Below are 27,978 nucleotides of genomic sequence, written 5' to 3' on the forward strand. Positions count from 1 at the left end.
ATAAAACAGCATATTACCAACCCAGAACTGATTTCCTTTTTCATTTAGTTCATTCTTAATGTGTAACAATTGCTTTAGTAATTAGGTATCTGATAAATGGACTTTTGGAAGTTTAGGGGGCTAATGTAGAAATGTATTAATATAGGTAGCTATAGTGCTTTGTGTCTGTGTAGAAGCCAAAACTGTAACTTTGTAAATTAGGAAAATATTACAGTACTTTGGGCATTTAGTCCTGTAAATACTGCCCTACTTTCGGGCACATTGACTTGACCAGTACACTTCATTTCTTAATCCAAGACAATGAAAATTATTTTATACTCAGTCACAAGGTGGCAGCAAATGTCAAGTTTTTATACTATCATAGCATCTGTAGCTAAGAGAATCTTTTTTTCCCCTTTAAGTTAAGAACCTTATTTGAAATTACTGCATTGATAAAATATATGGGATATAATACTCCAGGCATATTAGAATATTAGACTGTTCTAATTGACACATGATTAAATATTGAAACCATTTTATAGGAAAGAAAACATTTTCGTTGCTTAATATAGGTAGCCTTACAATGTTTAATGATATGTATGTATCAGTATTCTTTCTTCAGTTTTAAAGGTAACATTAAAGTTTTCAATTTGGACTACAGGGACAATAATACTTGTAGCCATGGTAGACCTGTTGAGGATGCGTATTGAAGGAGGAGAACCGCATTTGTAGCAGCACTATAGTCCCGTACTTGAGGATCAGTATATAATATGGTGCTCTATATTAACGACCATCACTAGATATTTATTGACTAAATAATGAAAATAAAAGATAACAGAATTTTGTAGAGAAGTCACTTAGCAGATATAATTTTAGAAGGAATAAGGGTTTATTTTTGTATGCTCATATAATATTCAGGTATTAATATATTTTAGTGTAAAATTTAGAATTTGTTCATGAAGAAACATTAGGGTACATTTCAGAAATTTTTGTTGTCTACATACTATATAACCAACATCATACTAGGCAAAGCAATATAGTGGTGAATATGACAGATTACACCATGCCTGTATTATCAAACAGATCGCTGGCATTAAATCGAGTGATAAGTTATCACATCTATGTTATATAATTTAGAATCATTTAAAATATAAAAGGAGATTTTTTAGTATTAAAAACTTTTGGTGATAAAAATATCAAAATATTGCATTTATAGTTTGAATCACATGCTTAAGTTTTATCCTGAATTGATATATTGTACAAAGAGTCCTTCTTTGATCTAATATAATATTAAAGTTTCCTTTCACAGCTGAATTGTGTGGTACTTGTTTTATTTGGTTTTTTATCTCTTCTTACCTGGTGATATACATATTTTGGAGAACTTTACATATATTATTATAGAACAAGTGGGAATTTCTCTTTGGGTTTCTACTATGTGTTTTCTTAGGGTGAAAAGAAATCACAGTGTTTAGACAGGATGGATCTCTGAAGCCCTGGATGAGTTTCATGTGTGTCAGTTATTCACACCCATATTTAAGGTGTTTCATGTGCAAGGACTGCTCTAGACATTAGAAAATCAGTGATGAGTGAAATAGACACAGTCCTTATTCTCAGGAAGCTCTCTTGGTACAAACAGACTTTAATCAGATAAACACACAAATGAGTATATAATTACCTAATGAGGTAAAGAAAGAAGCATGTTTCCATAGGAGCATAGGAACTTGATGTAGATCAGTGTGTCCAAGAAGGCTTTCTTGAAGTAGCCACACATGCAGAGGCATGAAGGGATGAGAAAGACCCACCTCTGTAACAGTTGGCTGGGTGGGCTGTTAACAAAACAGATTTGACTTTTAAAAAGATACTTTTAGTTTCAGTGTAGACATACTGGATTCAGGGAGATTAATTATAAGCCTATTGTCATCCAGGAAAATTAATGACTTGAGTAGCGGTAGTAAAGAGGAATGGACAGAAAAAATAAATACTTAAAATGTAGGTGGTAAAATTGGCAGGATAGCAGATTGATCTGATGAGACGTGGGGAAGTTAGGAAGGGGGAGGCATGGAAGATGGTACTTTGTTTTCTGAGTTGTGCAAGAATGGCAGTGTTCATCAGTATATCCAGCAAGGAAGCCATATTTAGTTTTAGACGTACTGGGTTTGAGGATGTTTCCTTTCAAATGGAAATAATTATGTCAGTAAGAATACATGGGTCTGGAGCTTTCAGGAGGAGCATGGGCCAAAGATAAAAATTTTAAGATTCATTAGATAGGTGATGATTTTCAAGACTGTCTAAGATGAGAGTATAAAGCAAGTAGATAAAGCAGCATAAACTGATCCTTGAGGAATCCCACCTCTATTGGCATAAGAACCTGCCAAAGGAACAAAAAGGAGCAGCAGGAGAGGGGTGGGGAAAGCCAGGAGGGGAAGGTGTTGCAAAAGTCAAGCAAAGAGAGTATTCCACAGCACTGTTTCCTGTTGCTGGGAGGTTAAAAAAACAGTGGGATATCAAAATATTGAGAATTCTCAGCTGAGTTTTCTACATTAATATTTATAAAATGTGTGTTTTCCTTCTACTTAGGTGCATCCCCTATGCTGCTTACTAGAATAAACTGTGCAGATTGGCCTGATATATGTAATAAGCAAAATGTGACTGAATTTCCTGTTGTAAAGATGTATAAGGAAGGTGAAAACCCAGTATCTTATGGTGGTATGTTAGGAACTGAAGAGCTCCTAAAATTTATCCAGCTGTAAGTATTCAGCTTCACCCTAAGATTTTAAACGTTTAGGTCTGTAAGACTTCTAATTACCATATGTTGTTGACACACTTTTGAATGGTTAAGAAGGATACTAGAATTGGCATCTCAGGATGAACTGTGATAGAGCTCATCCATATTCCATCACTTTGGGGGAGATAGAAATTTTGTTTAATGAGGGTGACTTTCTTTGCTTGTTTAGAGTAGTGTTTTTCATTATTTTGTTGGAAGTTTATCTTGAGGCATATGGTCTTTTCTAATTCAGTATTTTTATTATTTTAAAAACTGAAAAGTATTTAAAAATTAATTTTCAACATAATTATATATTCATCTAGCAACAGGATTTCATGTCCAGTGAACATAACCTCTGTGCGAGAAGCAGAAGAATATTTAAGTGGCGGGTTATATGAAGACCTGATTCTCTATTCTAGTGTGTCGGCACTGGGACTGTTCAGTCCAACCATGACAACAGGTAAGTAGAATTGAAATTTTAAATTATACAATATATAGTTAAAAACTCACTTCCTAGTTTTTAAAAAAGAATTACTGTCTTTTTAAATGACAGAGAACTCAAATTATAGAGTTTTGAAAACACAGAAATTTGAATAAATACAGATCTATAATTAGAGTTGTTAGATTTTAATGTAATTTCTTCCCTCTTTCTCTGTATGCCTATGTATTGCATATTTACATATGTTTTAATGAAATTGGGCTAGTATATGTATCCAAGTTAGATTCTTGCTGTTTTTATTTGAAATTACATGGGTACATTTTTTCAAGTAAGTAATATTCTTCAGAAACATGACTGAATATACCATAATGTATTTAACTATCTACTAACAATAATATTTGTTGTTTTCTTTTTTCTCTTTGCTGTATGAAAACAACATTTTTTTTAACTATTTACTTTTTTTTATTGATTATGCTGTTACAGTTGTTCTATTCCCCCTTTATTCCCCTCCACCCTACCCCCCATCCCCACCATCACCCCCCTTTAGTTTATGACCATGTGTCTCAAGTCCTTTAGATTCTATATTTCCCATGCTATTCTTGCCCCCCCATCTATTTTCTATCTACTGTCTATGCTACTTATTTTCTGTACCTTCTCCCCCCTTCTCCTCCTCCCACTCCCCTGTTGCTAACCCTCCTTGAGATCTTCATTTCTATGTTTCCACTCCTGATCTAGCTGTCCTTTTAGTTTGCTTTCGTTTTAGGTGTGGTTGTTAATAACTGTGAGTTTGTTGTCCTTTCACTGTTCATGTTTCTTTAACTTCTTTTTCTTAGATAAGTCCCTTTAACATTTCATATAATAAGGGCTTGGTGATGATGAACTCCTTGAATTTGATCTTATCTGAGAAGCACCTTATCTGTCCTTCCATTTTAAATGAAAGTTTTGCTGGATAGAGCAATCTTGGTTGTAGGTCTTTGGATTTCATGACTTGGAATACCTCTTTCCAGCCCCTTCTTGCCTGTAAGGTCTCTTTTGAGAAATCCGCTGACAGTGTGATGGGGACTCCTTTGTAGGTGACTGTCCCCTTAGCTCTTGCTGCTTCTAGGATTCTCTCCTTCATTTTAATCTTGGCTAATGTAATTACGATGTGCCTTGGTGTGTTCCTTCTTGGGTCCAACTTTTTTGGTACTCTCTGAGCTTCCTGGATTTCCTGGAAGTCTATTTCCCTTTGCCAGATTGGGGAAATTCTCCTTTATTATTTGTTCAAATAAGTTTTCCACTGGTGGCTGTGCCTTTCCCCCCTTCTGGTACCCCTATAATTCGGATGTTGGAGCGTTTAAAGATGTCCTGGAGGTTCCTGAGACTCTCCTCATTTCTTTGAATTCTTGCTTCTTGACTCTTTTCTGTTTGGCCATTATTTGCTTTCTTCTGGTCCACTCCATTGATTTGAGTCCCAGTTTCCTTTTCATTGCTATTGGTGTCCTGTGCAATTCCATTCATTTCAATGAGTTTCACCTTCATATATTTGTCTAATTTGTCCGTATAATCAACCAGTTCTGTGAGGATCCTGATCACCAATTTTTTAAACTGTGCGTCTGTGAGTTTTGCTATTTCTTCATCGCTTAGATTTATTTCTGGGGCTCTGAGATCCTCCTGCGCCATTCTTGGTCTGTTCGGGCCCTTTAAGTGTGAGAAGCCTCGGCTTGGATTCCCAGGTTGCTGGGTTGTGACGCTGTATGTGGGGGCGTGGCCAGAGCGGGGAAATGGCGATCCCCTCTGCCGCTCCTCACCGCTGGGTGCGGAGGAGCAGTGCCTTAGGTGGTTCACCTGGGCCGGGCCACTCAGAGTCGCTGGGTTATGACGCTGTATGTGGAGGTGGGGTCAGAGCAGGGAAATGGCGGCGCCCTCCACTGCCGCTTGCCGTGGGGACCTGCCGGCCTGGTCCAACCGCCCACTTCCTTGCCTGTCCACCCTCGCACAAATGCGTGACCTCAGTCAACACGCAGCCCCGGCCCGGCTGTCTCCCCCGCGGTCGCTGGCCTGGTTGCTCGCTGGGTCGCTCACTAGGTCTGACCCTGCGTCTGGATTCCGCGGGCCTGAGTGTGTCTGGCCGAGTCCTCCTGTGCAACCCTGCTCCGCCAGCCGCTGGTTTCGCCCCTTACCGGTCAGGCTGAAGAATTTGTTGTTAACGGACTTCCGAAAAGTTCAATTTTCCGTGTTCTGGCTGTGTTTTCTGTTGCTAATATTTAGTTTTCTCTAATCTTGGTTGTGGGAGAAGGCACGGCACATCCACCTATGCCTCCATCTTGGCGGAAGTCCCCAACAACATTTTTATTTATGAGATTTTGTGAGGATTTTAGATGGTTTAATGGGTGTAGATTCCCAGTAAGGGAATAACTTTGTCTCCTATAAACTGTATGTGTTATTCATTTTTTAAAATGGGGTTTTATTGCTTCTCTAATGAATTACTATGAGATTTTTACATATTAAGGATATTAAGCTTTTGTCATTTTTTTCAGTCATTTTTCCCCTAGTTAATTGTTTGCTTTGTGGCTTTGCTTAATAATTTTACATGTAGCAATTTAAAATTGTTTTCAAATTTATTTATTTTGAGATTTCTTCCATTGTTTTTAGTTATAGAAATTCTCTATTATCATTATCAGTTAATACCTGTATTTTCTTCTTGCTTTATTTATATTTTCCTACTCTAATTTATATTGTTTTTGCTTTGAATATCTTTTTTAAAACCATGGTGAAATACACATAAAATTTATCATCTTAACCACTTTTAAGTGTATAGGTAGCTAGTGTTAAGTATATTTACATCATTGTGCAACCAATCTCTAGAACTTTTTCATCTTGCAAAACTGAAACTATACCCGTTGAACAACTCAACATTTTTGCTAGCCCCTGACAACTACCATTCTACTTTCTATCTCTATGAATTCGACTGCTCTAGGAACCTCATATAAGTGGAATCATACAGTACAAGGGGGGGACCCAAAAAACTGGAATTATCTTCTGGAGGGTGAGCCCTTATAGTATATAGCCTTCTCCTGCTGAGTGGGTGTTTTAGCAACCCATCTATATCAGTGTACCAATTGACATTGTTGTGAGAAGCTGCATTCAGCTTCAGTGAATTTTTTGTAGACTCTTTTGATGTGTTTGCCCATTTCTTGATGGGTAATTTACAAGCATGTTTGCCCACACTGCACTGAGTACTCAACAGTTTTTGACCAAAAATGCTGTGACCCTCATACCCCACTCTCCCTATTCATCCAATTGACCCAAGCAAGTTTTGACTAAAAAACATTCTCAAAGGAAAATGTTTTTGCCAATGTAGACGGGGTGAAACAAAAAATGAAAGAAGCATGAAAAGACATCAGAATCAGTGAATGCAAAAACCGTTTTGAGCAGTGTGAAAAACATCTTGATAGGTGTATTGCATCGAATGGAGAGTACTTTTAAGGTGACTGAAGTTTAAACATGTAAGAATAAATACACAATTTTTTATAAATAAATTCTGGATATTCTTGGGTCCCCCTTCATATTTATCTTTTCTGATTGGCTTATTTTACTGAGTATAGTGTCTTTAAAGTTTATCTATGTTGTAGCATGTTGTCAGCATATCTGTGTTGTCAGCATTTCTTTCCTTCCAAAGGCTGAAAAATATTCTGTATTTTTCAGCAATATTCAGCAATGTACAGCAATATTCTGCTGTAAACAACCAAACAACAACATTTGGTTGTTTCCACCATCTTGGTATTATGGATAATGCTGCTCTGAACCTGGATGTACAAATATCTCTTCAGGAGCCTGCTTTCTTTTGGACATATATTCATAAGTAGAATTTCTGGAACATATTGTAATTCTGTTTTTAATTTTTTGAGGAACTACCATGCTGTTTTCCATAGTGGCTATACCATTTTACATTCCTACCAACAGTATAGAAGGGTTCTAATTTCTCCACATGCTCACCTGCACTTGTTATTTTCTGTTTGTTTTTTTTTAATAGTAGCCATCCTAATGTGTTTGAGGTGATGACTCGTGGTTTTGATAAGCATTTCCCTAACCGTGTGATGATTAGCAATGTTGAGCATCTTTTCATGTGCATGTTGGCCATTTGTATATGTTCTTTAGAGAAATGTCTATTCAAGTCCTATGGCTAGTTTTGAATTGGGTGGTGGTTGTTGAGTTGCAGGAGTTCTTCATATATTCTGTTTATCATTTCCTTACCATATGATTTGCAGATATTTTTCTCCTATTTCATAGGTTGCCTTTTCACTATGTTGATTGTGTCTTTTGATTTTGTTTTCCTTTCCAAAAGTTTTTAACTGTTTAGATCTTTCCATGTATGGTATGAGGTTAGGGTCCAACTTAATTTTTGTCTAAATAGTTAACAATTGTTCTTTTTTTCTGCGTTTTTTGATTCTACCATCTTTTTGTGATCCCATTACCATATTAAAATCCACATCTATATGTATGTATATATCTCTGTTCATGTTTTCTATTTTGTTCACTTTACCTATTGACACTTAATATTAGTTTTATAATACATGTTGAACTTAGTTTTAAAACATATGATTGGGTAAAGTCTTTTATTTATCTTTTTATATATATTATTTGCCTATGGACTCTTTCAGGTGAACTTTAGCCATTTACATGTATTGTCTACACCTACAATATGGATGCCTGTTATATGCTTCATTGATATTTCTTTAGTTAGTTTTTATTTTTCTGTATGCTATATGTTTCTTTGGTTTTATGTTCCCTAAGGCTAAAGATGTTTTTTGAAAAAACAAACAAAACCTATTGGAATCTATACAATTAAAGACCATTTCAATGATTTTTCCCTCTTGCAGAAGATGAGGATGCTTTTAATTTCTTCTGTGGCCTTTTTCTCTATATCAGCCTCCATGCTCATATTACAGGCTCAGATCATCATTATTGATGAGTTTTTGTTTCTTTATGTATTACTCTTTTTAGAAATATTTTCCCCAACATACTCTTTAATGAAAATAATAGTATGTTATTATTTGGTTGCCATTGATTGTTGCCTTCTTGTACATGCCCTAACGGGATCAGACCTGCAACCTGGGCATGTGTTCTGACCAGGAATCAAGCCCATGACCTTTCAGTCTATGGGACGAAGCTCCAACTGAGCCACACCAGTTAGGGTTATTTATTTATTTATTTGTTTATTGAGAGGGAGAGGAAGGGAGGGAGTGAGAACAGAAACAGAAACATCAGTCTGCTGTTCCACTTATTTCTGCGCTCGTTGGTTGATTCTTGTTTGTGTCCTCACTGGGGATCAAGCTTGCAACCTTGGCGTATGGGGATGACGCTCTAACTGAGCTATTTGTCCAGGGCTTTTCGGTAACTTTAAAAGAAAGGGTACATACACATAGGGAATTTTTTCTGACCCATACATAGTACTGCTTAGAACATTATTCCCTTGTCTTTGCGTATGGATGGCCTCTTGACTGGGCCACGAAATGCTTAGCCTTAGTGTTTTCCTCACATACATTTACCATTTATTTAGTGAGTCTTCCCCCTTCTTACGTCTCTTTCATTTAAAATATATTTCAAATTCTGAATGAAGTCTTTTAAGGATATTTGTATGGGAAGATGATTCCCATGTTTAGCATTATATTTGTATATGATACTATTAATTACTTACTAAATTTTGCTTTGTCCACATCTGTCTAGTACTTACTTATTCCCCTCCAGTTTGACTTCAAATTGTTTTAAATTAAAAGCCAAAAGAACTTACGACAAAGAAAGGATAAGAATGTTAACGTGTGTGTTGTGGCTTACCATGTTGAAAGCAAAATCGTAGAGGGCATAGCTTTATAGTTTGTGTTTTCTTTATGAAGAATTGTGGAGTGAATGAGTCTGTGTTTTATTTCTTTGTTTTTCCCTTTCTAATGTTTTTGCCCCCACTTGCCCCCACTGTTGACTTTGTCTCTTGCCTACCTCAGGTGCCTGGTGCCCTGAAGTCCTCATTTATTACTTCCATTGGGCCTCCTTCCAAAAAAGAGTCTTCAGATAAAAAAAGCACAAATACAATAAAATCATTAAAAGCATAAGAGTTAAGCAGTAAAAGTATAGGGGATAATTGTGTAGAACATCTAAGAAAACACTGAAGTTGATCATAAAACTTAACCCTCAACAATCTGGTAGCAGAAACAGTAAGGTGAAATTTTTGCCATTTTCTCAAGTTAGGAAGTTGACTCATCCATAGAGAAAACTTTTTCTTGATTGTAAATGCTGAGAGGAATTTTTCATTTACACACACACACACACAAGATCACTGTAAGGAACTGTGTACTTGATTGCGTTTCTATACAAATGACGATGATAATTTATATGTAATTATATCTCAAAAAAATCAAAAGTATATTGTTAAATTATATACAGGTAGTTCTGTTTTGCCAGAATGATGTGATCTGGATGTGATAACTTTGTTATTATTTCACTGGATTGATTATTTCCAGTCTTATCAGTCAGGTATTCATTCCTTTTCTTCTTCTTTTTAACTTACAGAAATTAACTACTGACATTTTCTGAGCACTAATTTTGTATCATATATTAATTTGTTGTTTATATAGATTCTAATGATTTGAAGACTAAAATGATGTGAATTCCATGAGGGTGAAATTTCTCTCTTGCCAGGTCCTTTTACTGGAAGGTTGCTATTTTTTTCCTTTGCAAATAATAAGTATCTTATTATGGGGATATAACTTAAAACTCTGTAAATGCCCTATTTTTCATGATAATTTTGCACTTCAGTTTTAGGATTGAAAGTGCTATTACTGTGATTGTTCCCAAGTGGAAAATTTCTAACTCCATTATTCTTTTTACATTTATTTGATGAAAGAGCTTTCCTTTCTCATTTATCAGTGTGGACACCTGAGTTATTTTATTCAGTGGTTTATAATAATTTACTATCATTAGTTTGCTTGAATTTGGTCAGTAGGAGCCCCTTCAATCTGAATCATGTCTTTCTGGCATGTCTCCATTGTGTTTTGAATATGTCCTTTTGGCACAATATGTTCCCAGCCCCATTTCTGGAATCAGCCATTTCTCCAAGGAGTACAGGTTCTTGTTAGAGGAACATTGAATTTAGAAATAAAAATCTAGGAGTCAGGAGTGCTTTTACTTACTGGAGTGTTCTCAAATCTTGCTGACAGAGTTAAAATATGTGTGTGCGTGTGTGTGTGTATAAATATAACTAGTCAGTAAAGTGTAACAGTGGGAAAAAGCTGTATTGCTAAATTATTTATTTTATGCAATTAAAATGCGTTTACAGTTAAACAAGTAAATATTGTAGGTCACCACAACATTACATCTCAAATATATTTATAGTAGTTAAAATGTTTTATTTAGATAACTAATTACTTCCTTATATTTGGAGTTGCCATATACTCTGACATATACGCAGTTTCACCAGGGAGGAGAATATGTCTGGTTTTAAACATTCAGAGGAAAGTTTACACTCTGACTTGTGGAAATGGATATATAGCTGAGGTCTATATTCTTAATTGCTCCAATAAACAAGAAACTTAAGATTTGTGAGGAAATGAATTCATAAAGAACCTTTCAAGAAACATATTCATGAGCAGAGAGGCTTCTGTTGTGGAAATTACGTGGGAACATTAGTATAATTTCCCAGTGTTACTTTTCAAAAGAGAAAAGAGGAAACTGAAACAGTTCCGTTATATCATTGCTTTAGGTAACAATCAATTAATGACCAGAATTCATTCTTGTTTTCTCTTAGAATAACAGTATAGTCACTCAGTCCTTTCTGGTTGCTTAGTTTTCTTATGAAGCTTTTCTACTTGGTGTAGTACAGGCTGAAGAAAATATTTTAATAGATTATTGGTTCCTTGTTAAAATTGTGATTGTAAGTGAGCTCTCAATGCTGCCTATTGGCTGACTGCTGCTCTAGTAACTTTGCTTTCCTACAGGACAGTGTTTCTAAATCTTGTGGAAAGTATGCATCCTTTTTTAAAGAAAATGATTTTGTGGTTAACTGATGTTAACAGTGTTGGTGCTTACATCCTGAATATAGTGTTGTATGCTAAGGTACAGATCTTTTGAGTTCAGTATGCCCAACTTGCTAGGTGCTTTATGACTCAGATCTTTCATTGTTGTTTTGTTTGAACTACTCTGAACCAAATGATAGTAGCAGGCTGAGCTATCATTTGGCCTCCATTTGGAAAGAATATGTCACTTATATAAGTCCACCTCTGCTCTTTGGTTTACAACTTTAGTTTCTCATTAGTTTACAACTTTTTAATTCAGACTTGCTTCTTGGTTATCATTAACATGATCCAAAATATGCTGTTATTTATGAAAATGTATTGAGAAATGTATAGACATAATAGCTTTAATTTTGAATATCTGTAGCCTAACAAATAAGAAAAAACAAGTTAATCAAGGTTTAAAAATAACAAAGATTACAGAAAATACAGGAAATAAAAAAAGACACAAATCCCCCCAATTGCAGAACTCTAACATAGATTCTGTTAAAAGAACTGCAGTTTCCAGTCTCCTATTATTGCCTATGCAAATAGGTTCTTTTAGATTGTGTGATTATAATGTGTGTATTGTTTCACATATTTGCTTCTGTTTCAGGCTATGTACAGGGTAGCTGTCTCCATTTATTCTGCCTTAGGAATATATTGAAAAAAGCAAAAAATATTTATCCAGTAAATCTGTATGATTAGAATGCTATAGATCTTATAAATTTAGAGTACATTATTTTAGAGAACCATAGTTGCATTGCATCAGTTTACATTTCTATAATCAAATGTCATAAAAACAGTACAAATTTATTTTAGAACTACTAAGTTATATAAGGATCCGCATTCAAATATTTATCTTCATAATTAATGAATAACAAATCACTGTCATTTATAAATCTGTTCATCAGTTGAATAGCACACATAATTTTGAAGATTTTATTTTTTGTCTCATCTGTGTATTTTTAGCAAAAGAACATTTCACTGAAGCAGGAAAATTGCTTAAAGGATATGTTACCACTGGAATTTATTCTGAAGAAGATGTTTCGATACTGTAAGTTTATTGGTGTTCTAACTTTAGGGAGGAAGAAGCTTGCAAAATTATACATTGCTTGTCTTTACACAGTTGACAAAGAAGATAGGGCAGCAACACATCAGTTTTTAATTTTCTTCTAGGAAGATATGGGAAGGACCACCTGGCTAGTTAGAATTCTTAGATATTCTTTTACTTCAGGCTAGCTCCCCCAAAGGGGCAGCCTTGGATTCATATTATTTCATCTTCCTATAAAAAACTTTTCTCTTTGGGTTCAATTACCTGCAGTTTTGATTCTTTGGAGTTGTCATATTTTGTAGGGGGAGGATTTTACTTCCTGGGTGTCTGGGTTTTGATTTGCCCCCGAGATATTTATAAACATCAAAGTTTTTCCAGATTTCTTTCAGTTTTAATTGATGCAGCTATACCTGATAGTTCTACCTAATTTAAAATTACTGTTAACATACTCTAATAGTGGCTTTTTAAAGCCATTTGTAGAATTTGGGGTTCCTGTGAACTACCAAATATATCATCTGCTGCAGGATGAAGTACTGAACTGAAAATTCAGGGGTTATCACATTCTGCATAATGGCTCATTTTCAGGTGCAAGTGAAGTTGTTAAGCCCAGTGGTTTATCTTTCTTAACTTCTGACTGTAATATTTCTAATAGTGATTTCCGAACTTAAAATTTTTTATGCTGAACACTGGTGGCATATGCTCCTGATGATCAAGCTCCTGTTCTATCCATGAAATCAGTAATTTTTTGAAAGTGCTGAACTCCACCTGGCTGGTGTAGCTCAGTGGATTGAGTGCGGGCCTGCAAACCAAAGGATTGCGGTTCAATTGATTCCCAGTCAGGGCACATGCTTGGGTTGCAGGCCAGTTCCCAGCAGGGGATGCAGGAGAGGCAACCATACATTGATATTTCTCTCCCTCCCTCCTTCCCTTCCCCTCTAAAGAGAAATAAATAAAAAATCTTTAAAAAAAATAAATTGAAAACTCTGAAAATAAGATTTTTAAAAACAGTGCTGAACTCGAGGTCTTTAGGAAATATGAGACCTGCTCACCTGACACACACACAGTCACCCATGGTCTTCTCTGCTTTCTTTGTGCATTTAACTATGGTCCAAAAAGCAAGACGAGTCATTTTCAGGGTATGTTTTGTTTATAAGCCACTGGTCAAACACGAGGGTTTTGCAGGTGATGTGAAGACAGGCCTCTCTACCAGTGCTCAGAGTGCTACAATGTCTATACTTTTGTTTTAACATGAATTAAGTTTTTACACAGTATGTATGTGACTATATCACTGGTAATTTCACACAAAGCATTTGTACCTGTTTAATTTAGTGATTTTTCTTTTAAGTTTAGTTAGCAAAAGTAGTGGCAGGAGGGAGCAGGTTTGAGCTCTGTTTCAATGGAGAAAGCACAGACTGTACCTGGAGTACCTCAGTTTGAATTCTCTCTCAGCTATTTATCACTCTCTGAGTCCTGGTTTCCTCTTCTGTAAGATGGAGGTGATAGTGGCTACTTTATAGGGCTGTTCTTAGGGTTAAATGAAAATATAACTAAAAGCACTTGGCATAGTGCCTACAAATAGGAGGTTTCTAATAAATGCCCACCTCCTTGTTCAGCATATGGAGAATAGTTCAGAAAGCTGAGAACTATTCAATGTGTACCTAATCCTATTTAGACATTATCTTGGTGAGTAAATTGTCTAGAAAAAAAATCTGGGTAGATTATTATCTTTTCTTTTAATGTAGGTTGTCAAGGCTACAGAAGATAGATTTGTATGTAAATTGAGTTCATTTTTTCCTTAATAATATATGGCTTCCCATTTGCTGCCTTTCATGTGGCCTCTTGGCCTCATTGTTTATGTTTTTGATGATTTGCTATAGTTTAGTTGAAATTTTTGAATACATATTTCTCCATAGGTCAAATAAATATACTGCAACTCTTCCAGCCCTGCTGCTTGCCAGACATAAAGAAGGCAAAGTAGAGAGCATTCCATTAGCTAACATCCACACGCAAGAAATGGCTCAGATAATAACAAATGCATTACTGGAAACATTTGTGAGTATATTTTATAATAAGGATGTTATTTGAAATAAGGATATCTAAATCAGTTAAAGGTAGTTTACTTTAATCTGTGATTTTCCAGCTTTTGTTGGCATAGGGCATGGTGTTTGGGAGCTGAAGATTCATTGGGTTGCTCTGTTTTCTTATTTAGTCATTATGCATAAAGCTTCTCTAGTCTACTGCCAAAAGTTTACATGTCTCTGGATTATTTTTATTGCTGAGACTAGCGTGGCTGATGGCCAGTTGAAATACTTAATCTAGGTTAAAACTTGGTGTAAAGCACATGGAGTCAGTCTGCTCAACTTCAGATCCCTGCTTGATTCCTCACCAGCAGTATGTTAACTTCTTGCTGTCTCATTTTTCACATATGTAAAATTTAGGTGATAGTAGCTCTGCAGAGTGTTATTGTAAGAAATGAGATTTGGTGCAGTGTTTGGACCCTGGTAAACATTCAGCTAATGTTTTTATTACGTATTCAGTTTTAGATCAAAACACTGATTTATGAAAAAAGGCCTTTTTCAGTGCTTTGTATAATAGTGGATTCAGGGGCGCAAGATGTAATCTGCATTTCTTGATTTCACTTGTTTTGTATTTATATTAAATGTAACTAGACTATTATAAGTTTATGCTTTTCTCCAATTATAAATTAACATAAGGCACACTTCTATCAGATATGAATACTGAACAAATATCTTGTTTTTTAGTTGTCATGATGATCTAAATGACATTACATTTTAGGTTCAAATAAGTTACTGTAGTTTTAATTATTAAATCTTTTTGTCACAGTTCTGTTCCTCACTGCTCTCCTCCAATTAAAGTTAAAGGCTATAATTAATTAAATTACTAATTATCAAGATGTAGTTTTCTAAATTATTTACTAAAGTTACAGTTTTGTGTTTAGTAACATGTTACTAAATATTTCTTTAGCAAATATATCATATAATATTATTGGGATTACTATAAGCCTTTAACTATATTTTCCAGATAATATAAAAAACTATAAAGAAGAAAATTAGAATCAACTTCTTTAACCAAGTTTAAATTTGGGGCTATATTATCCCAAACTTTAAAAAATTACACCTGTGCACAAGTGTGTGTGTATATATGTTTGTCTTTCTATATATTAAAGGGTATTTTCATAAAGAAGTAAAGATAGGCATATTGTTTTTTAATTTTTTAAATACTTTTAAAGATTTTATTTATTTATTTTTAGAGAGAGGGGAAGAGAAAGAGAAGGAGAGGAAGATCAATGTATGAATGATACATTAATTGGTTGCCTCTCACATGCCCCCAACTGGGGACCTGGCCTGCAACCCAGCCATGTGCCCTGACTGGGAATTGAACTGGTGACCTTTCACTTTGTAGGCTGGCACTCAATCCACTGAGCCACACCAGACAGGGCAGGCATATTGTTTTTTTAATAATCTGTCATATTAAAAAACAATTTATTTAATTAGTTTTCTCTCGAGGAATATTTAAGTTGTCTTTGTTGTTTTACTCAGGGATCTTCCTTGAAGATAACGTTTAGGTGTTTCCATGATTACATACTTATGGTGAATTCATAGAATTTTAATTGCTATTACAAAGGATAGGCACATTTTTTAAGGCTTCTGATACTTATTACTGTTTTGCCCAACAGAAGATTCATGTCATTTTGCTCTTTTTTCCTAACTGATAGATAAAAATGAGTATCTTTTTTTCTTTAAGATTATAATCATTAAGGCTGAGAAACTTAGGGCAAACTTAACTATCAAAATCTGTTTATAGTTTAGGCAAACATGATAAGCAATGTGGCTGTGTTTCAGTACAACGTTTTGGTTTGTAGTGTTCTACTAAATACTTGAAAAGCTATAATAAAAATTATTTTGCTTTTAGTTTATGACCTTTCCATGAATTGAAAAGCCCTCAAGTGGTTATTAAATTTCCTAAAGTTTCTCTGTATTGGAGGTTTAAGTCTGAAGCATGTAGTGACTGCAAATAGCTAGTAAGAAGTAAGCTCATCTTTTGGCCTGCATTAAGGTACTAGAAAAACTCTGGTTCCTTCATCTGGATAAAAAAGAGTGGGTGACCAGAGGGTAAATATTTTTATATGGCAGCAAATTTTTATTTTAGTGAACCTGTTGAAAATTAACTCAAATAAATAATGCCCCCAAATAAAATACACCATAATGATATAAGTAGTTATGTATTCCAGGCTGTCACACTTAGAACTAGTTGTTAGGAAATGTGTATGGTACATATCTCCAATACATGAAGTTCCTGTGTATGCTTTTACTACGAATAAGAATACCACAGACTTCCAGTCAAGATGGAGGCATAGATTAACACAGCTCATCTCCTCACACAACCACAGTAAAAAAAAAATTACAACTTAACTACAAAACAGCTATCACCCAGAATCATCAAAAAATCAAGCTGTATGGAAGCCCAACAACTAAGGAATTAAAGAAGTCACATTCATCTGGACAGGTAGGAGGGGCGGAGATGCAGAACATGAGGTCCCACACCTACATGTGGTGGATAAAAATCGGGAGGGATACCTCAGGAACGAGGGATCCAGCCCCATACCAGACCGCCTAGCCTAGGGTTAAAATAATAGGGTTACAATACCAGGAAGATAAGTCCCCATAATATCTGGTAGTAAAAACCAGTGGGGGTTGGGGGTGGGAGAAACTGTAGGATTCTCAGGTTTCTCCTCTTAAAGGGCCTTCAATGGACTTGGGACTTAGGCAGACTCACTCCCTCTGGGCTCCAGCACTGGGCAGCAGCAGGAAGGGTGCCAGTGGCATATGGGGAGAAACTAAAGTGTCTGGCATTGGGGTAAGCGTCAGGGGATAGATTCCTCACAGACAAAACTCCAGAGGCCAGGCAGTGACCATTGTTCATTTTCTGAGCCCTCCCATAAAGAGCCACAGAGTGGTAACACCATTCTGGAGACTCCAAGAACCTGGTTCTCACAGGTGGCCCCACCTAGGCAATTACCCAAGGCTCTACCCCATCCAACTTAATGGTGCTCTTTTTACAACAGGCCATGCTACTGAGACAGGGAGTCAAAGCAGTCCTACCTAATATGTAGAAACAGACAAGGGAGGCTATCAAAATGAGGAGACAAAGACATATGGCCCAAATGAAGGAACAAAACAAAATTTCAGAAAAAGAACTAAACAAAAAGGAGATAAGCAATCCATCAGATGCAGAGTTCAAAACACTGGTTATTAGGATGCTCAAGGACCTCCGTGTGTACTTAAACAGCATAACAAAGACCTAGGCAGAAGTGAAGGTTACACTAAGTGAAATAAAAATTTACAGTACCAACAGTGGAGTGCATAAAGTCGAGAATCAAACCAATGATTTGGAATGTAAGGATGAAAAAAAACCCATTTAATCAGAACAGCAAGAAGAAAAAAGAATACAAAAAATGAGGATAGGCTAAGGAGCCTCTGGGACAACTTCAGATGTACCAGCATTTGAATCATAGGGGTGACAGAAGTGGAAGAGAAAGAGCAATAATTTGAAAACTTATTTGAAAAAATAAAGAAAACTTCCCAAAAATTTGGTGAAGGAAAAAAGACATACAAGTGCAGGAAGCACAGAGAGTGACCCAAACAAGATGGATGCAAAGAGACCCCACTCTAAGACAGATCATAATTAAAATGCCAAAGGTTAAAGATAAAGAGAGAATCTTAAAAGCAGCAAGAAAAAAACAGTTACCTACAGGGGAGTTCCCATGAGACTGTCAGCTGATTTCTCAAAAAGAAACTTTGCTGGCAAGAAGGGATTGGCAAGAAATATTCAAAGTTGTGAAAAGCAGGCATCTATACCCAAGATTGCTCTACCCAGCAAAGTTATCATTTAGAACTTAAGGGCAGATAAAGTGCTTCCCAGACTAGTTAAAGCTAAAGGAGTTCATCATCACCAACCCATTTTTATATGAAATGTTAAAGGGACTTATTTAAGAAAAAGAAGATCAAAACTATGAACATTACAATGGCAGTGTATTCACAACTATCAACAATGGAATCCAAGAAAACTAAGCGAACAACCAGAACAGAAACAGAATCATAGATATGGAGACCATTTGGGGGGTTATTAGTTTGGAGGAAGAAAGAGGAGAATGGGAGAAAGGTGCGGGGATTAAGAAGTACAAATTTGTAGGTGTAGAATAGACAGGGGCATATTGAGAAAAGCATAGGAAATGGAATAGCCAAAGAACTTATATGCAAGACCCATGGACATGAACTAAGGAGGCAATTGCCAGAGGGAATGAGGAGTGCCAGGTTGAGAGGGGTAAAGGGGGAAAAATTGGGACAACTGTAATAGCATAATCAATAAAATATATTTAAAAAAAGAATACTGGAACCCATACAAATATAGCCTCTTATATACTCAAAGAGCTAAAGGTTACCTTCCAGTTACCACATTTGATGACCTTTTCTGTTTCTCCTTAGCTCCTCAGCAATCAAAACTGTTAACTGTGAAAAAAAAAAGAGCAATGGGAAGGGTAGAGAGGGATGGAAAAAAATACAAAACTGTTAACTATGCTATTTAAAAAATTCTCTTTTCCTCTGGCTTCTATAATTCAGTCCTCCCCAGATACTCCTTCAATCCTCTGGCCACTCCCGAAGTACATCCTCAACCTTTCCTTCTTCTTTGCTGTGTTCATTCTTTGGGAAAATTTATTTATACAGTTAAATTCTACCATCTTATGCCAGCTGATGATTCCTAAATCTGAGTTTATAACCTTAACTTCTAAACTCACAGAACTGTTTTTCTTTCCTGACAGACATAGAAAATAGCAGAGCCCGTCACTGGTCTGTCTCCCATACATTCCTATTCGAGTCGCTCATCCTTCTAAAACAAGCCTAACCATTTTACTCATTTGATATAAAATCTTCTAAGTATTCCCAGAAGCTAGTGTTACATTCCGCTTTCACAAGCAAGAAGGGTCGGAGACGGTCGGACAGTCAAAGATGTTGTATTGGCCAAAGTTTCAAAGTTTTACCTGCGCAGGGGCGAACTCTCGGGGTGTCCGGAGACACAGTGCCAAAATGGCTGCAAATGAGAGTCGCACCTAACACTTACAGGCTAAGGTTTTTATAGAAGCGGGCAAGCAAGCGGGTTTCCAGAAGCAAAGGTGGCAGTTAGCGATAGGCTAAACGAGCTCAGGTGTGAAGCACTTAACAACTCCTGACACATGGAAGCCCTCTATACGTTTTGACCAATTCCTAACTCTCTGGAACACCTGCCTGGGGGTGGGTGCGGTTTCTACTCAGGCTTGAGCAAGCAGTCTTGGGTTGAGCAAACAGCTTAGCACAAACAACTTATTTCCTCCTCGACTCTAACACTAGCATACCTATACAGTCATTCTCCCATCTGGTCTGACAGCTACATTTGCTGGGTGCAGGGAAAGTGCCTGGTTTCTTTTTTATTCAGTACCCAGCATAGTATCTTGAACTTTGTTCTCAATAAATGTTTGAATTGAACAGTGGTGGCTTCATCTGACCTGATGTTTAAATCTGTTCATTGTGAGGCTTGCTAGCTTAATAAAATCTGTCAGTTTTAGGAAGGGCATATAACTCATGTAGAAGATTAAAGATGATAGTTGACACAAAGACAGCATAGGGGACTTTGGAGAAGAAGGGATCTAAGATGAAGGTCATGGAAGGAGAAGGTGTGCAAAAGGATTTTGAGTGTGAAAGGGAAAGAATTTGAAGAAAAAAGAGAATTGGCAAAGGAAAGTACCTTTGAAAACATAATAGGGAAAAGTATATGCCAGATTTTGATGTTTGAGGATAATGAACCATTACTGCATTCAGAAGTGGTTCAACCATGAAAAAAATAAAATTGTTCATTTGGATTTCTAATGTGATTAGATGAAATGTGCAGGTGGTGAGCAGGGTGCCTGGATACTAGTTTCAATTCTTCCTATTAGCTGTGTGACTTTAGTAAGTCAGTTTCTCTTCATTGATTTCCTCATTTGTCAGCAGGTCATTATTTATCTGATAGAGGATGATTTAATCTAGTTCAGGTGAATCCAGATGATGAAAAATAATAGATGTGGAACTAAATATCAAAAATAGTAAAGGTGTTAATATTTTAAGTCATTGCTATTCTTTTTAAAATATATTTTATTAATTATGCTATTACAGTTGTCCCCTTCTCCCCCTTCATTTCCCTCCACCCTGCATACCCTCTCCCACCCACATCCCCCCTTTAGTTCATGTCCATGTGTCTTAAGTTCTTTAGCTTCTACATTTTCCATACTATTCTTGCCCTCCCCCTGTCTATTTTCTACTTACCGTCTATGCTACTTATTCTCTGTAACTCCCCCCCTCCTCCCACTCCTCTGTTGCTAACCCTCCATGTGGTCTCCATTTCTGTGGTTCTGTTCCTGTTCTAGTTGTTTGCTTAGTTTGTTTATGTTTTTGTTTTGTTAATAATTGTGAGTTTGCTGTCATTTTACTATACATGCTTTTTATCTTGTTTTTCTTTTTTTCCTTTTTATCTTGTTTTTCTTAGGTAAGTCCTTTTAACATTTCATATAATAAGGGCTTGGTGATGATGAACTCCTTGAATTTGACCTTATCTGAGAAGCACTTTCATTCTAAATGAAATCTTTGCTGGATAGAGCAATCTTGGTTGTAGGTCTTTAGATTTCATGACTTGGAATACTTCTTTCCAGCCCCTTCTTGTCTGTAGGTCTCTTTTAAGAAATCAGCTGACAGTCTGATGGGAACTCCTTTGTAGGTGACTGTCTTCTTATCTCTTGCTGCTTCTAGGATTCTCTCTTTCATTTTAATCTTGGCTAATGTAATTATAATGTGCCTTGGTGTATTCCTCCTTGGGTCCAACTTCTTTGGGACTCTCTGAGCTTCCTGGACTTCCTGGATGTCTATTTCCTTTGCCAGATTGGGGAAGATCTCCTTAATTATTTGTTCAAATAAGTTTTCCACTTGTTGTTCTTCCTCTTCCCTTTCTGGTACCCCTATAATTCAGATGTTGGCACGTTTAAAGACGTCCTGGAGGTTCTTAAGCCTCTCCTTATTTTTCTGAATTCTTGTTTCTTCATTCTCTTCTATTTGGTTGTTTCTTTCTTCTGTTTGGTCCACTCCATTGATTTGAGTCCCAGTTTTCTTCCCATCGCTATTGGTTCCCTGTGCATTTTCCTTCATTTCACTTAGTGCAGCCTTCATTTTTTCATCTAATTGATGACCAAATTCAACGAATTCTGTGAGCATCCTGATCACCAGTGCTTTGAACTGTGCATCTGATAGGGTGGCTATCTCTTCATCGCTTAGTTGTATTTGCTCTGGAGCTTTGATCTATTCTTCCATTTGGGCCATTTTTGTTGTTATTGTTTTGTTGTGCCTGTTATGTATGAGGGGGGCAGAGTCTTAGGTGTTCACCAGGGAGGGGCAACCCAGTTGCTGGGTTGTGACGCTGTATGTGGGGGCGGATCCAAGAGGGAACAATGGTGCTTGCTCCACTCTCTGTAGGATTTCAGTCCCTTCCACCACTTCTCCCAAACAAACTGGGCCTTTCTGGTGCTGATTCTTGGGTTGGTGGGTTTGTGTACATTCTAGGACCCTGTGAGTCTCTCCAACATGGGACCACTGGGTCAGCCAGCCTCCTTGTGCACTGTGCCTGGTTTCACAATTGCTGTGTTGCTGGGGTCTGCCCATTGCCACCCTGTGCCCAGGGTCTGCCAGCTGCCACCTGCACCCCCAGGGTCCACCTGCTGCAGTCTTGTGGGCCCAGGGTTTGTCAGCTGCTGCCTTGCATGCCTGGTGCCATCGCTTTTTTTGCTGCGACCCCTCTCTGCCTGACTCTGACTCCACCCCTCCTAACTGTCTGGATGAATGTTTCTATTTTATCTCCTTGGTTGTCGGACTTCCATACAGTTCAATTTTCTGTCAGTTGTAGTTGTTATTTTTTTCTAAATTGTTGTTCTTATTTTGGTTGTGCGAGGAGGCACAGTGTGTCTACCTACACCTCCATCTTGGATGGAAGTCAGTCATTGCTATTCATAATCTTAAATATGTTAACATTGTTTGATGCTCTTATTAATGATAAGAACATCTTATCATTAATTATTATTAATGATAATTCTTATTAATGATACATTGTCCTTTAAAAGTATATAAAATGATATTCTTTTTTAATTAATAAAGAATAGGAGGGTGTATTTCATCTTACAAGCTTTTGTTATTTTAAACCCAAAATAAATGAGACTGCTTTTTATTTTAGTATATTTTTTTATTATTTTAATTATACTATGAAGCCATAATATTGAAACAAAATAAGATCTTCTTTTTAAGTAACCATAAATGTTAAAAGATTATACCTTTAAAGCTCAGTTTATATTTTTTCAAAAATTTTATGTTAGAGAAAAATGTAACAAGAGTTTTGTTTGTCGCTAAAACTCAGCATTGTAAAATAGGATACTCCTTTAGGTTAATTTATTTTCAAATTCTAATAGTAGTTTTGTTTTGAATATAACTGTGTTAAGATAAAGTGAGATTAGAAAAAAATGGTCTTGAAATTTATAGGCATTAGTCATAATAATAGCAAATCACTTAAATGGTAAATGTTTGAATTATATCTTAAAAAGTAAAATTGTAAGAGTGATTTGAACATTCTTTTCTGTTGTATACATAGTCATTCCCCTTGTTCTTTTCTTAACAGCCAGAAATCACTGTGGAAAACCTTCCCACTTACTTTAGGCTTCAGAAACCATTACTTATTTTATTCAGTGATGGCAGTGTAAACCCTCTGTATCCAAGAGCAGTATTGGCAGTGGTGAAAGAGAAACACCTGGATTCAGTTATCCCTTGCTGGTTAAATCTGTAAGTGTATTTTTATCTTTTAATATTTAAAAGGTAAAAAATGTATAATTATTACATTTATTAGGAAATGAAACTCTCTGGTTCTACCTTTGGAGTTACTATTTTGAGACCAGTGTATATATCATAATATTTTAGTAACTCCTGGATGCTCTAAAATGACCTTGTTTCAAATTTAATTCTATTCTATAATGATTTTTGTGTATATTTCAGCTTTATTTAGGTATGATTGACAAAATTGTAAAATTTAAATTTACATTGTGATGATTTGATATATGTATACATTGTGGAAGGATTCCTCCATCTAGTTAATTAACACATCCATCACCTCCCCTATTTATACACACACACACAAATGGGGAAGAGGGAAAGAACTTTTAACTTTCATTCTCCTAGCAGATTTCAATTATACAATATAGTGTTATCAAGTATAGTCATCGTATTATACACTAGATCTTCAGACCTTATTACAGCTGAATGTTTTACCCTTTTACCACCAACCTCTTCATATTTTCCCAAACCTTAGTTCCTGGCAACTACTTTTCTACTGTTTCTATAAGTTTGACTTCTTACAATTCCACATATAAGTGATACTGTATGGTATTTGCCTTTCTCTGATTTATTTAATTTAGCATAATACCCTCAAGTTCTATCCATGTTGTAGCAAACGGCAGGATTTCCTTCTTTTTCATGGCTGAATAGTATTATATTGTGTGTGTGTGTGTGTATATGTGTAAGTACTTGAATACCTACATGTTTATTCATTCATGATGCTGCACTGAATATGGAATGAGATATCTGTTTGATGCCATGCTTTTATTTATTTTTTTGGATACCTACCCAGAACTGGATTGCTTGCTGGATCATAGGATAGTTCTAATTTTTAAATTAATCTATTTTTAGTTATTTGAGGAACCTTCATACTGTGCCATCTCACTGACTTACATTCCTACCAACAGTGCACAAGGGTTCCCTTTTCTCTATCTCCTCACCAAGACTTGTTATCTGTTGTCTTTTTGATAATAGCCATTCTAACGGGTGGAAGGTCATCATGGCTTTGATTTGCATTTTCCTGATGATTGGTGGTGTTGAGCACCTTTTCTTGTACTCCTTGACCTTGACCTCCGTGTGTCTTCTTTGCAAAAATGTTTAATCAATTCTGCTCATTATTAAATTGGGTTGTTTGGGGGTTCTTTGGTTGTGTTGTCTGAGTTTTTCAGTTATTTTGGATCTTAATCCATTACCAGATGTGTTTTACAAATATTTCCTCCTATCCTGAAGGTTCCCTTTTCACTTTTTTGGCTTCCTTTGCTGTGCAGAAGCTTTTTACTGATGTAGTTCTACTTGTTTATTTTTTGCTTATGTTGCCTTTGCTTTTGTTGTTATACTGTAAATTTTAAAAAGTAATAATTTTCTGATTTTAAAAGTAATTGATGTCCATTGAGAAAATTTTGGTAAATACAGAAATATAAACACTGTGGTATTTGGCATTTTTCTTTAGTTTCTTTTTTTGTACTGCTTTATTTTTTAAATGTAGCCCAAAAGTTACAGAAGTTTTCAGTGCATTCACAAACAGTATTTCCTGGTGTGTGTCCTAGATGGCATGTGTGACATTTAATGTTTGTGAGTACAGTTCAGATATATGCACACTATCCATTCTTCAAATTTATTTGATAAAAGACATTTTATAGCCCTGGCTGGTGTGGCTCAGTGGATTAAGTGCAGACCTGTGGAGCAAAGGGTCACAGATTTTATGCCCAGTCAGGGCACATTCCTGGGTTGCGGGCCCAGTCCCCAGAATGGGATGCTTATGAGGCAACCAACCAACCAATAAATAAAATAAATAAATAAATAATTAAATAAGACATTTTACTTTTGTCTCATTTGAAAAATTATAAAAATGGGACAGTATACATTTTTGCTGTTGAAGAGTTCTCTACACTACAACCTACTGCTTGAGACAGATTTTTTTTTTAGGTAATTATTCTTATAGGTATCTTAGAGTAGAGTAGTATTTTTTATAATCTGAAATGTGCTGTATTAGGAAAGCTATCTTAAATTTATGGTTTCCTTGTATAAATATAATTTTAAAAATCTTTTTAGTTTGAAGTTAATCTTTTCTTTTTTCCTGAGGAAGGACACTTTTATCTGGAAAAAGAAATATTTATTGCAAGTATCCTGGTATTTTATACTTTGTAGCCATTTAATTTTTAAACTGATGTGATGAGATACTTGGCTAAACTTGAGAAGGAATCTACTGATTATGTTAAGTTGAAATTGTCAAATCTTTGGACTATGCCTGTTTTTTATTAAAACTCATTGGGTCCTGACTGGTGTGGCTAAGCTGATTGGGCGTCGTCCCACAAAGTGCAAGGTTGCTGGTTTGGTTCTGGTCAGGGCACGTGCCTAGGCTGTGGGTTTGGTCCCCAGTAAGGGGTCAGGGGGTGTATAAGAGGCAACAGATGGATGTTTCTCTCTTTCTCTGTTTCTTCCCCTCTCTCTAAAAAAAAAAAGGAAAAAGAAAAGAAAAAAAAGAAGAAGAAAACAATGCCCCATATTAAAAGAAAGTTTTTAAGACTCTGATTACTAATAACATAGTTATAGACCTCATGGTTTTTAGGACATCTTTTCATAAAGTAAATTTACTGGATTGATGATATATTTAAAGGTTAATATTTGGGGGGTGAGCTGGGATGGGGCATTTCTGTTAAAAGACAAAAAACTGTACTTGAACAACAATTAAAATAAAATATTAAAAAGATAATATTCTACAAATTATTATTTTCTTTATAGTGTTATAGAAAGAAATTTTAATTAGCATGTTCAATTGCTGTCTTTTGTAGAAGGAACACTCCTGTGGGGAGAAGAATCTTGCAGGCCTATTTTGATGTTTTACCTCCCCTTCCTCTTCTTATTGTGGTGAATCTGCATTCAGGTGGCCAAGTATTTGCATTTCCTTCAGACCAGGCTATAACTGAACAGAACCTTTCATTGTGGCTTAAGAAATTAGAAGCAGGACTAGAACATCCTATCAGTAAGTTTTCTCTTTTGTTTAATGTACATCATTATGTATTTTGTTTTATAGATTTTAAAACCTGGATAGTAGCTAATGAACACTAGAATTAGTTGAGTTGTAATGTTTATAAGTATCCTAAATATTATTAATATGCTGATAACATGGGACAGTCTTCTAAGTGGTAGGTATTATTACCCACAAAAAATAAGTATGCTTGTATTAAATTTAATAGTAATAGCTAACATTTATTGAGTGCTTACTAGGTGTCTAGCACAATGCTGTTATTTAAATGTATTGTCTTACCTCATTTAATTCTCACAAGTCATATAAAGTATTATTACCTGTAAAAGAGTTAAGTAACTACTTAAAAGTCAATATAATTAACTAGTAAATGAGTAAGCTTGTATTCCACCTGGATCTCTTACATTCCAGAGTCAGAATTTTGGACCACAAGAGAATAGATGTTGGTTTTATACTTGTGGCATGGACCTATAGCTTAATTTATCTATAATTATGGCAACAACAGGATTGTTGCTATAATTTAAATAAGTTAACTTGTAATAACCTAGATCATTAGTATATTGGGGGAATAGTATGAAATTTGCTGTAATGAAAGGTTTTCCAAGGTACTATCCAAGGATTTTGTTATTATATACCAGATAAACTATATTATTAATAGTATTTTGGCACTGCTTCATGGTAGGATCCTAAAATAAGGGGCGTGTCTGTATATGTGAATATATATGTATATGTGTATACGCACAGAGTTGTGGTACACAGACTCCAGTGTTGTGTACTCTCTCAGCCAGCATGCGTAGTGTAAATATACCATTATGCATATTTGTGCATATTTAACCAGATACTTGAATTTGTTTTGTGTCAGCCATTGTAGCACATGTGTTCTTCCCAAGTGGCCTGCTTCATTTCTCTTCAGTTAGGTAGTTTAACCAAATTACTGTGTAAATGTCCTGTAGGTTGTTTCTTCTATTGAAATATAATTCACATACCATAAAATTCCCCCTTTTAAAGCCTACAATTCATTGGTTTTTAGTATATTTGCAAGGCTGTGCAAACATTACTACTGTTGAATCCTATATTTTTATTACTCCAAAAAGAAATCCTGTGACCATTAGCAGTCACTCCCCATTCTTCTCTCCTCCCACTTCCTGACAATCACTGATTTGTCTTTATGGATTTGCCTGACCTGGACATTTCATGTCAATGAAATCACTTACCATAGGTTTTCAAGGATCATCCATGTTATACATGAATCAAGAGTTCATTCCTTTTTATGGATGAAATATTCCATTGTATGGATATATCACCTTTTGTTTCTCCATTCATCAGTTGATGGGCATTTGGGTTGTATCCAGTTTTTGACTATTATGAATGTTGCGATTCTGAACATCGATGTACATGTTTTATGTCTGATACTCAGGTGCCTTCTGATGGTACCACACTGTCTTCAATACTGCAGCTTTGAAGTAGGTTTTAAATTGGGAGATTTGATTCCTCCAACTTTGTTCTTCATTTCCACAGTCATTTGGCTATGCTGGGTAGTTGTAGATGATATTTTAAAGTCAATTTTCTGAGATAATTTTATTTTTAATATTTTTCTAGGAAATATAAAACATTGATCAAATTGTCTTGTGTAAGTCATAATCTGGAAGGAGGCATTTATGTGGTTATTACTCATTCATTTCTGACTTATTCATTGTACCCACACAGTATAGGGGTCCTTTCCTCTGTAGTCCTTGAACTCTTCTGGTAGTCTTGTGTTCACTTCTCATTCTGCATTGCT

General features: G+C 35.8%; 1 protein-coding gene across 1 annotated transcript in view; it reads left to right on the plus strand.

Annotated features, from left to right (window-relative positions):
- The window catches only part of TXNDC16 (thioredoxin domain containing 16), an 80,130-nt gene that overhangs the window by 48,069 nt on the left and 4,083 nt on the right, over positions 1 to 27,978 (plus strand). Inside the window, exons 14-19 of the mRNA XM_037155765.2 lie at positions 2,557 to 2,725; positions 3,067 to 3,203; positions 12,179 to 12,263; positions 14,174 to 14,312; positions 23,004 to 23,164; positions 26,005 to 26,195. Of these exons, the coding sequence (XP_037011660.2) occupies positions 2,557 to 2,725; positions 3,067 to 3,203; positions 12,179 to 12,263; positions 14,174 to 14,312; positions 23,004 to 23,164; positions 26,005 to 26,195 (882 nt within the window). The remainder of the gene's footprint in view (positions 1 to 2,556; positions 2,726 to 3,066; positions 3,204 to 12,178; positions 12,264 to 14,173; positions 14,313 to 23,003; positions 23,165 to 26,004; positions 26,196 to 27,978) is intronic.

Source organism: Artibeus jamaicensis, unplaced genomic scaffold (assembly GCF_021234435.1).
Source record: "Artibeus jamaicensis isolate MK-2021 breed Jamaican fruit bat unplaced genomic scaffold, CSHL_Jam_final contig_548, whole genome shotgun sequence".
In the NCBI taxonomy this organism is placed as follows: domain Eukaryota; kingdom Metazoa; phylum Chordata; class Mammalia; order Chiroptera; family Phyllostomidae; genus Artibeus; species Artibeus jamaicensis.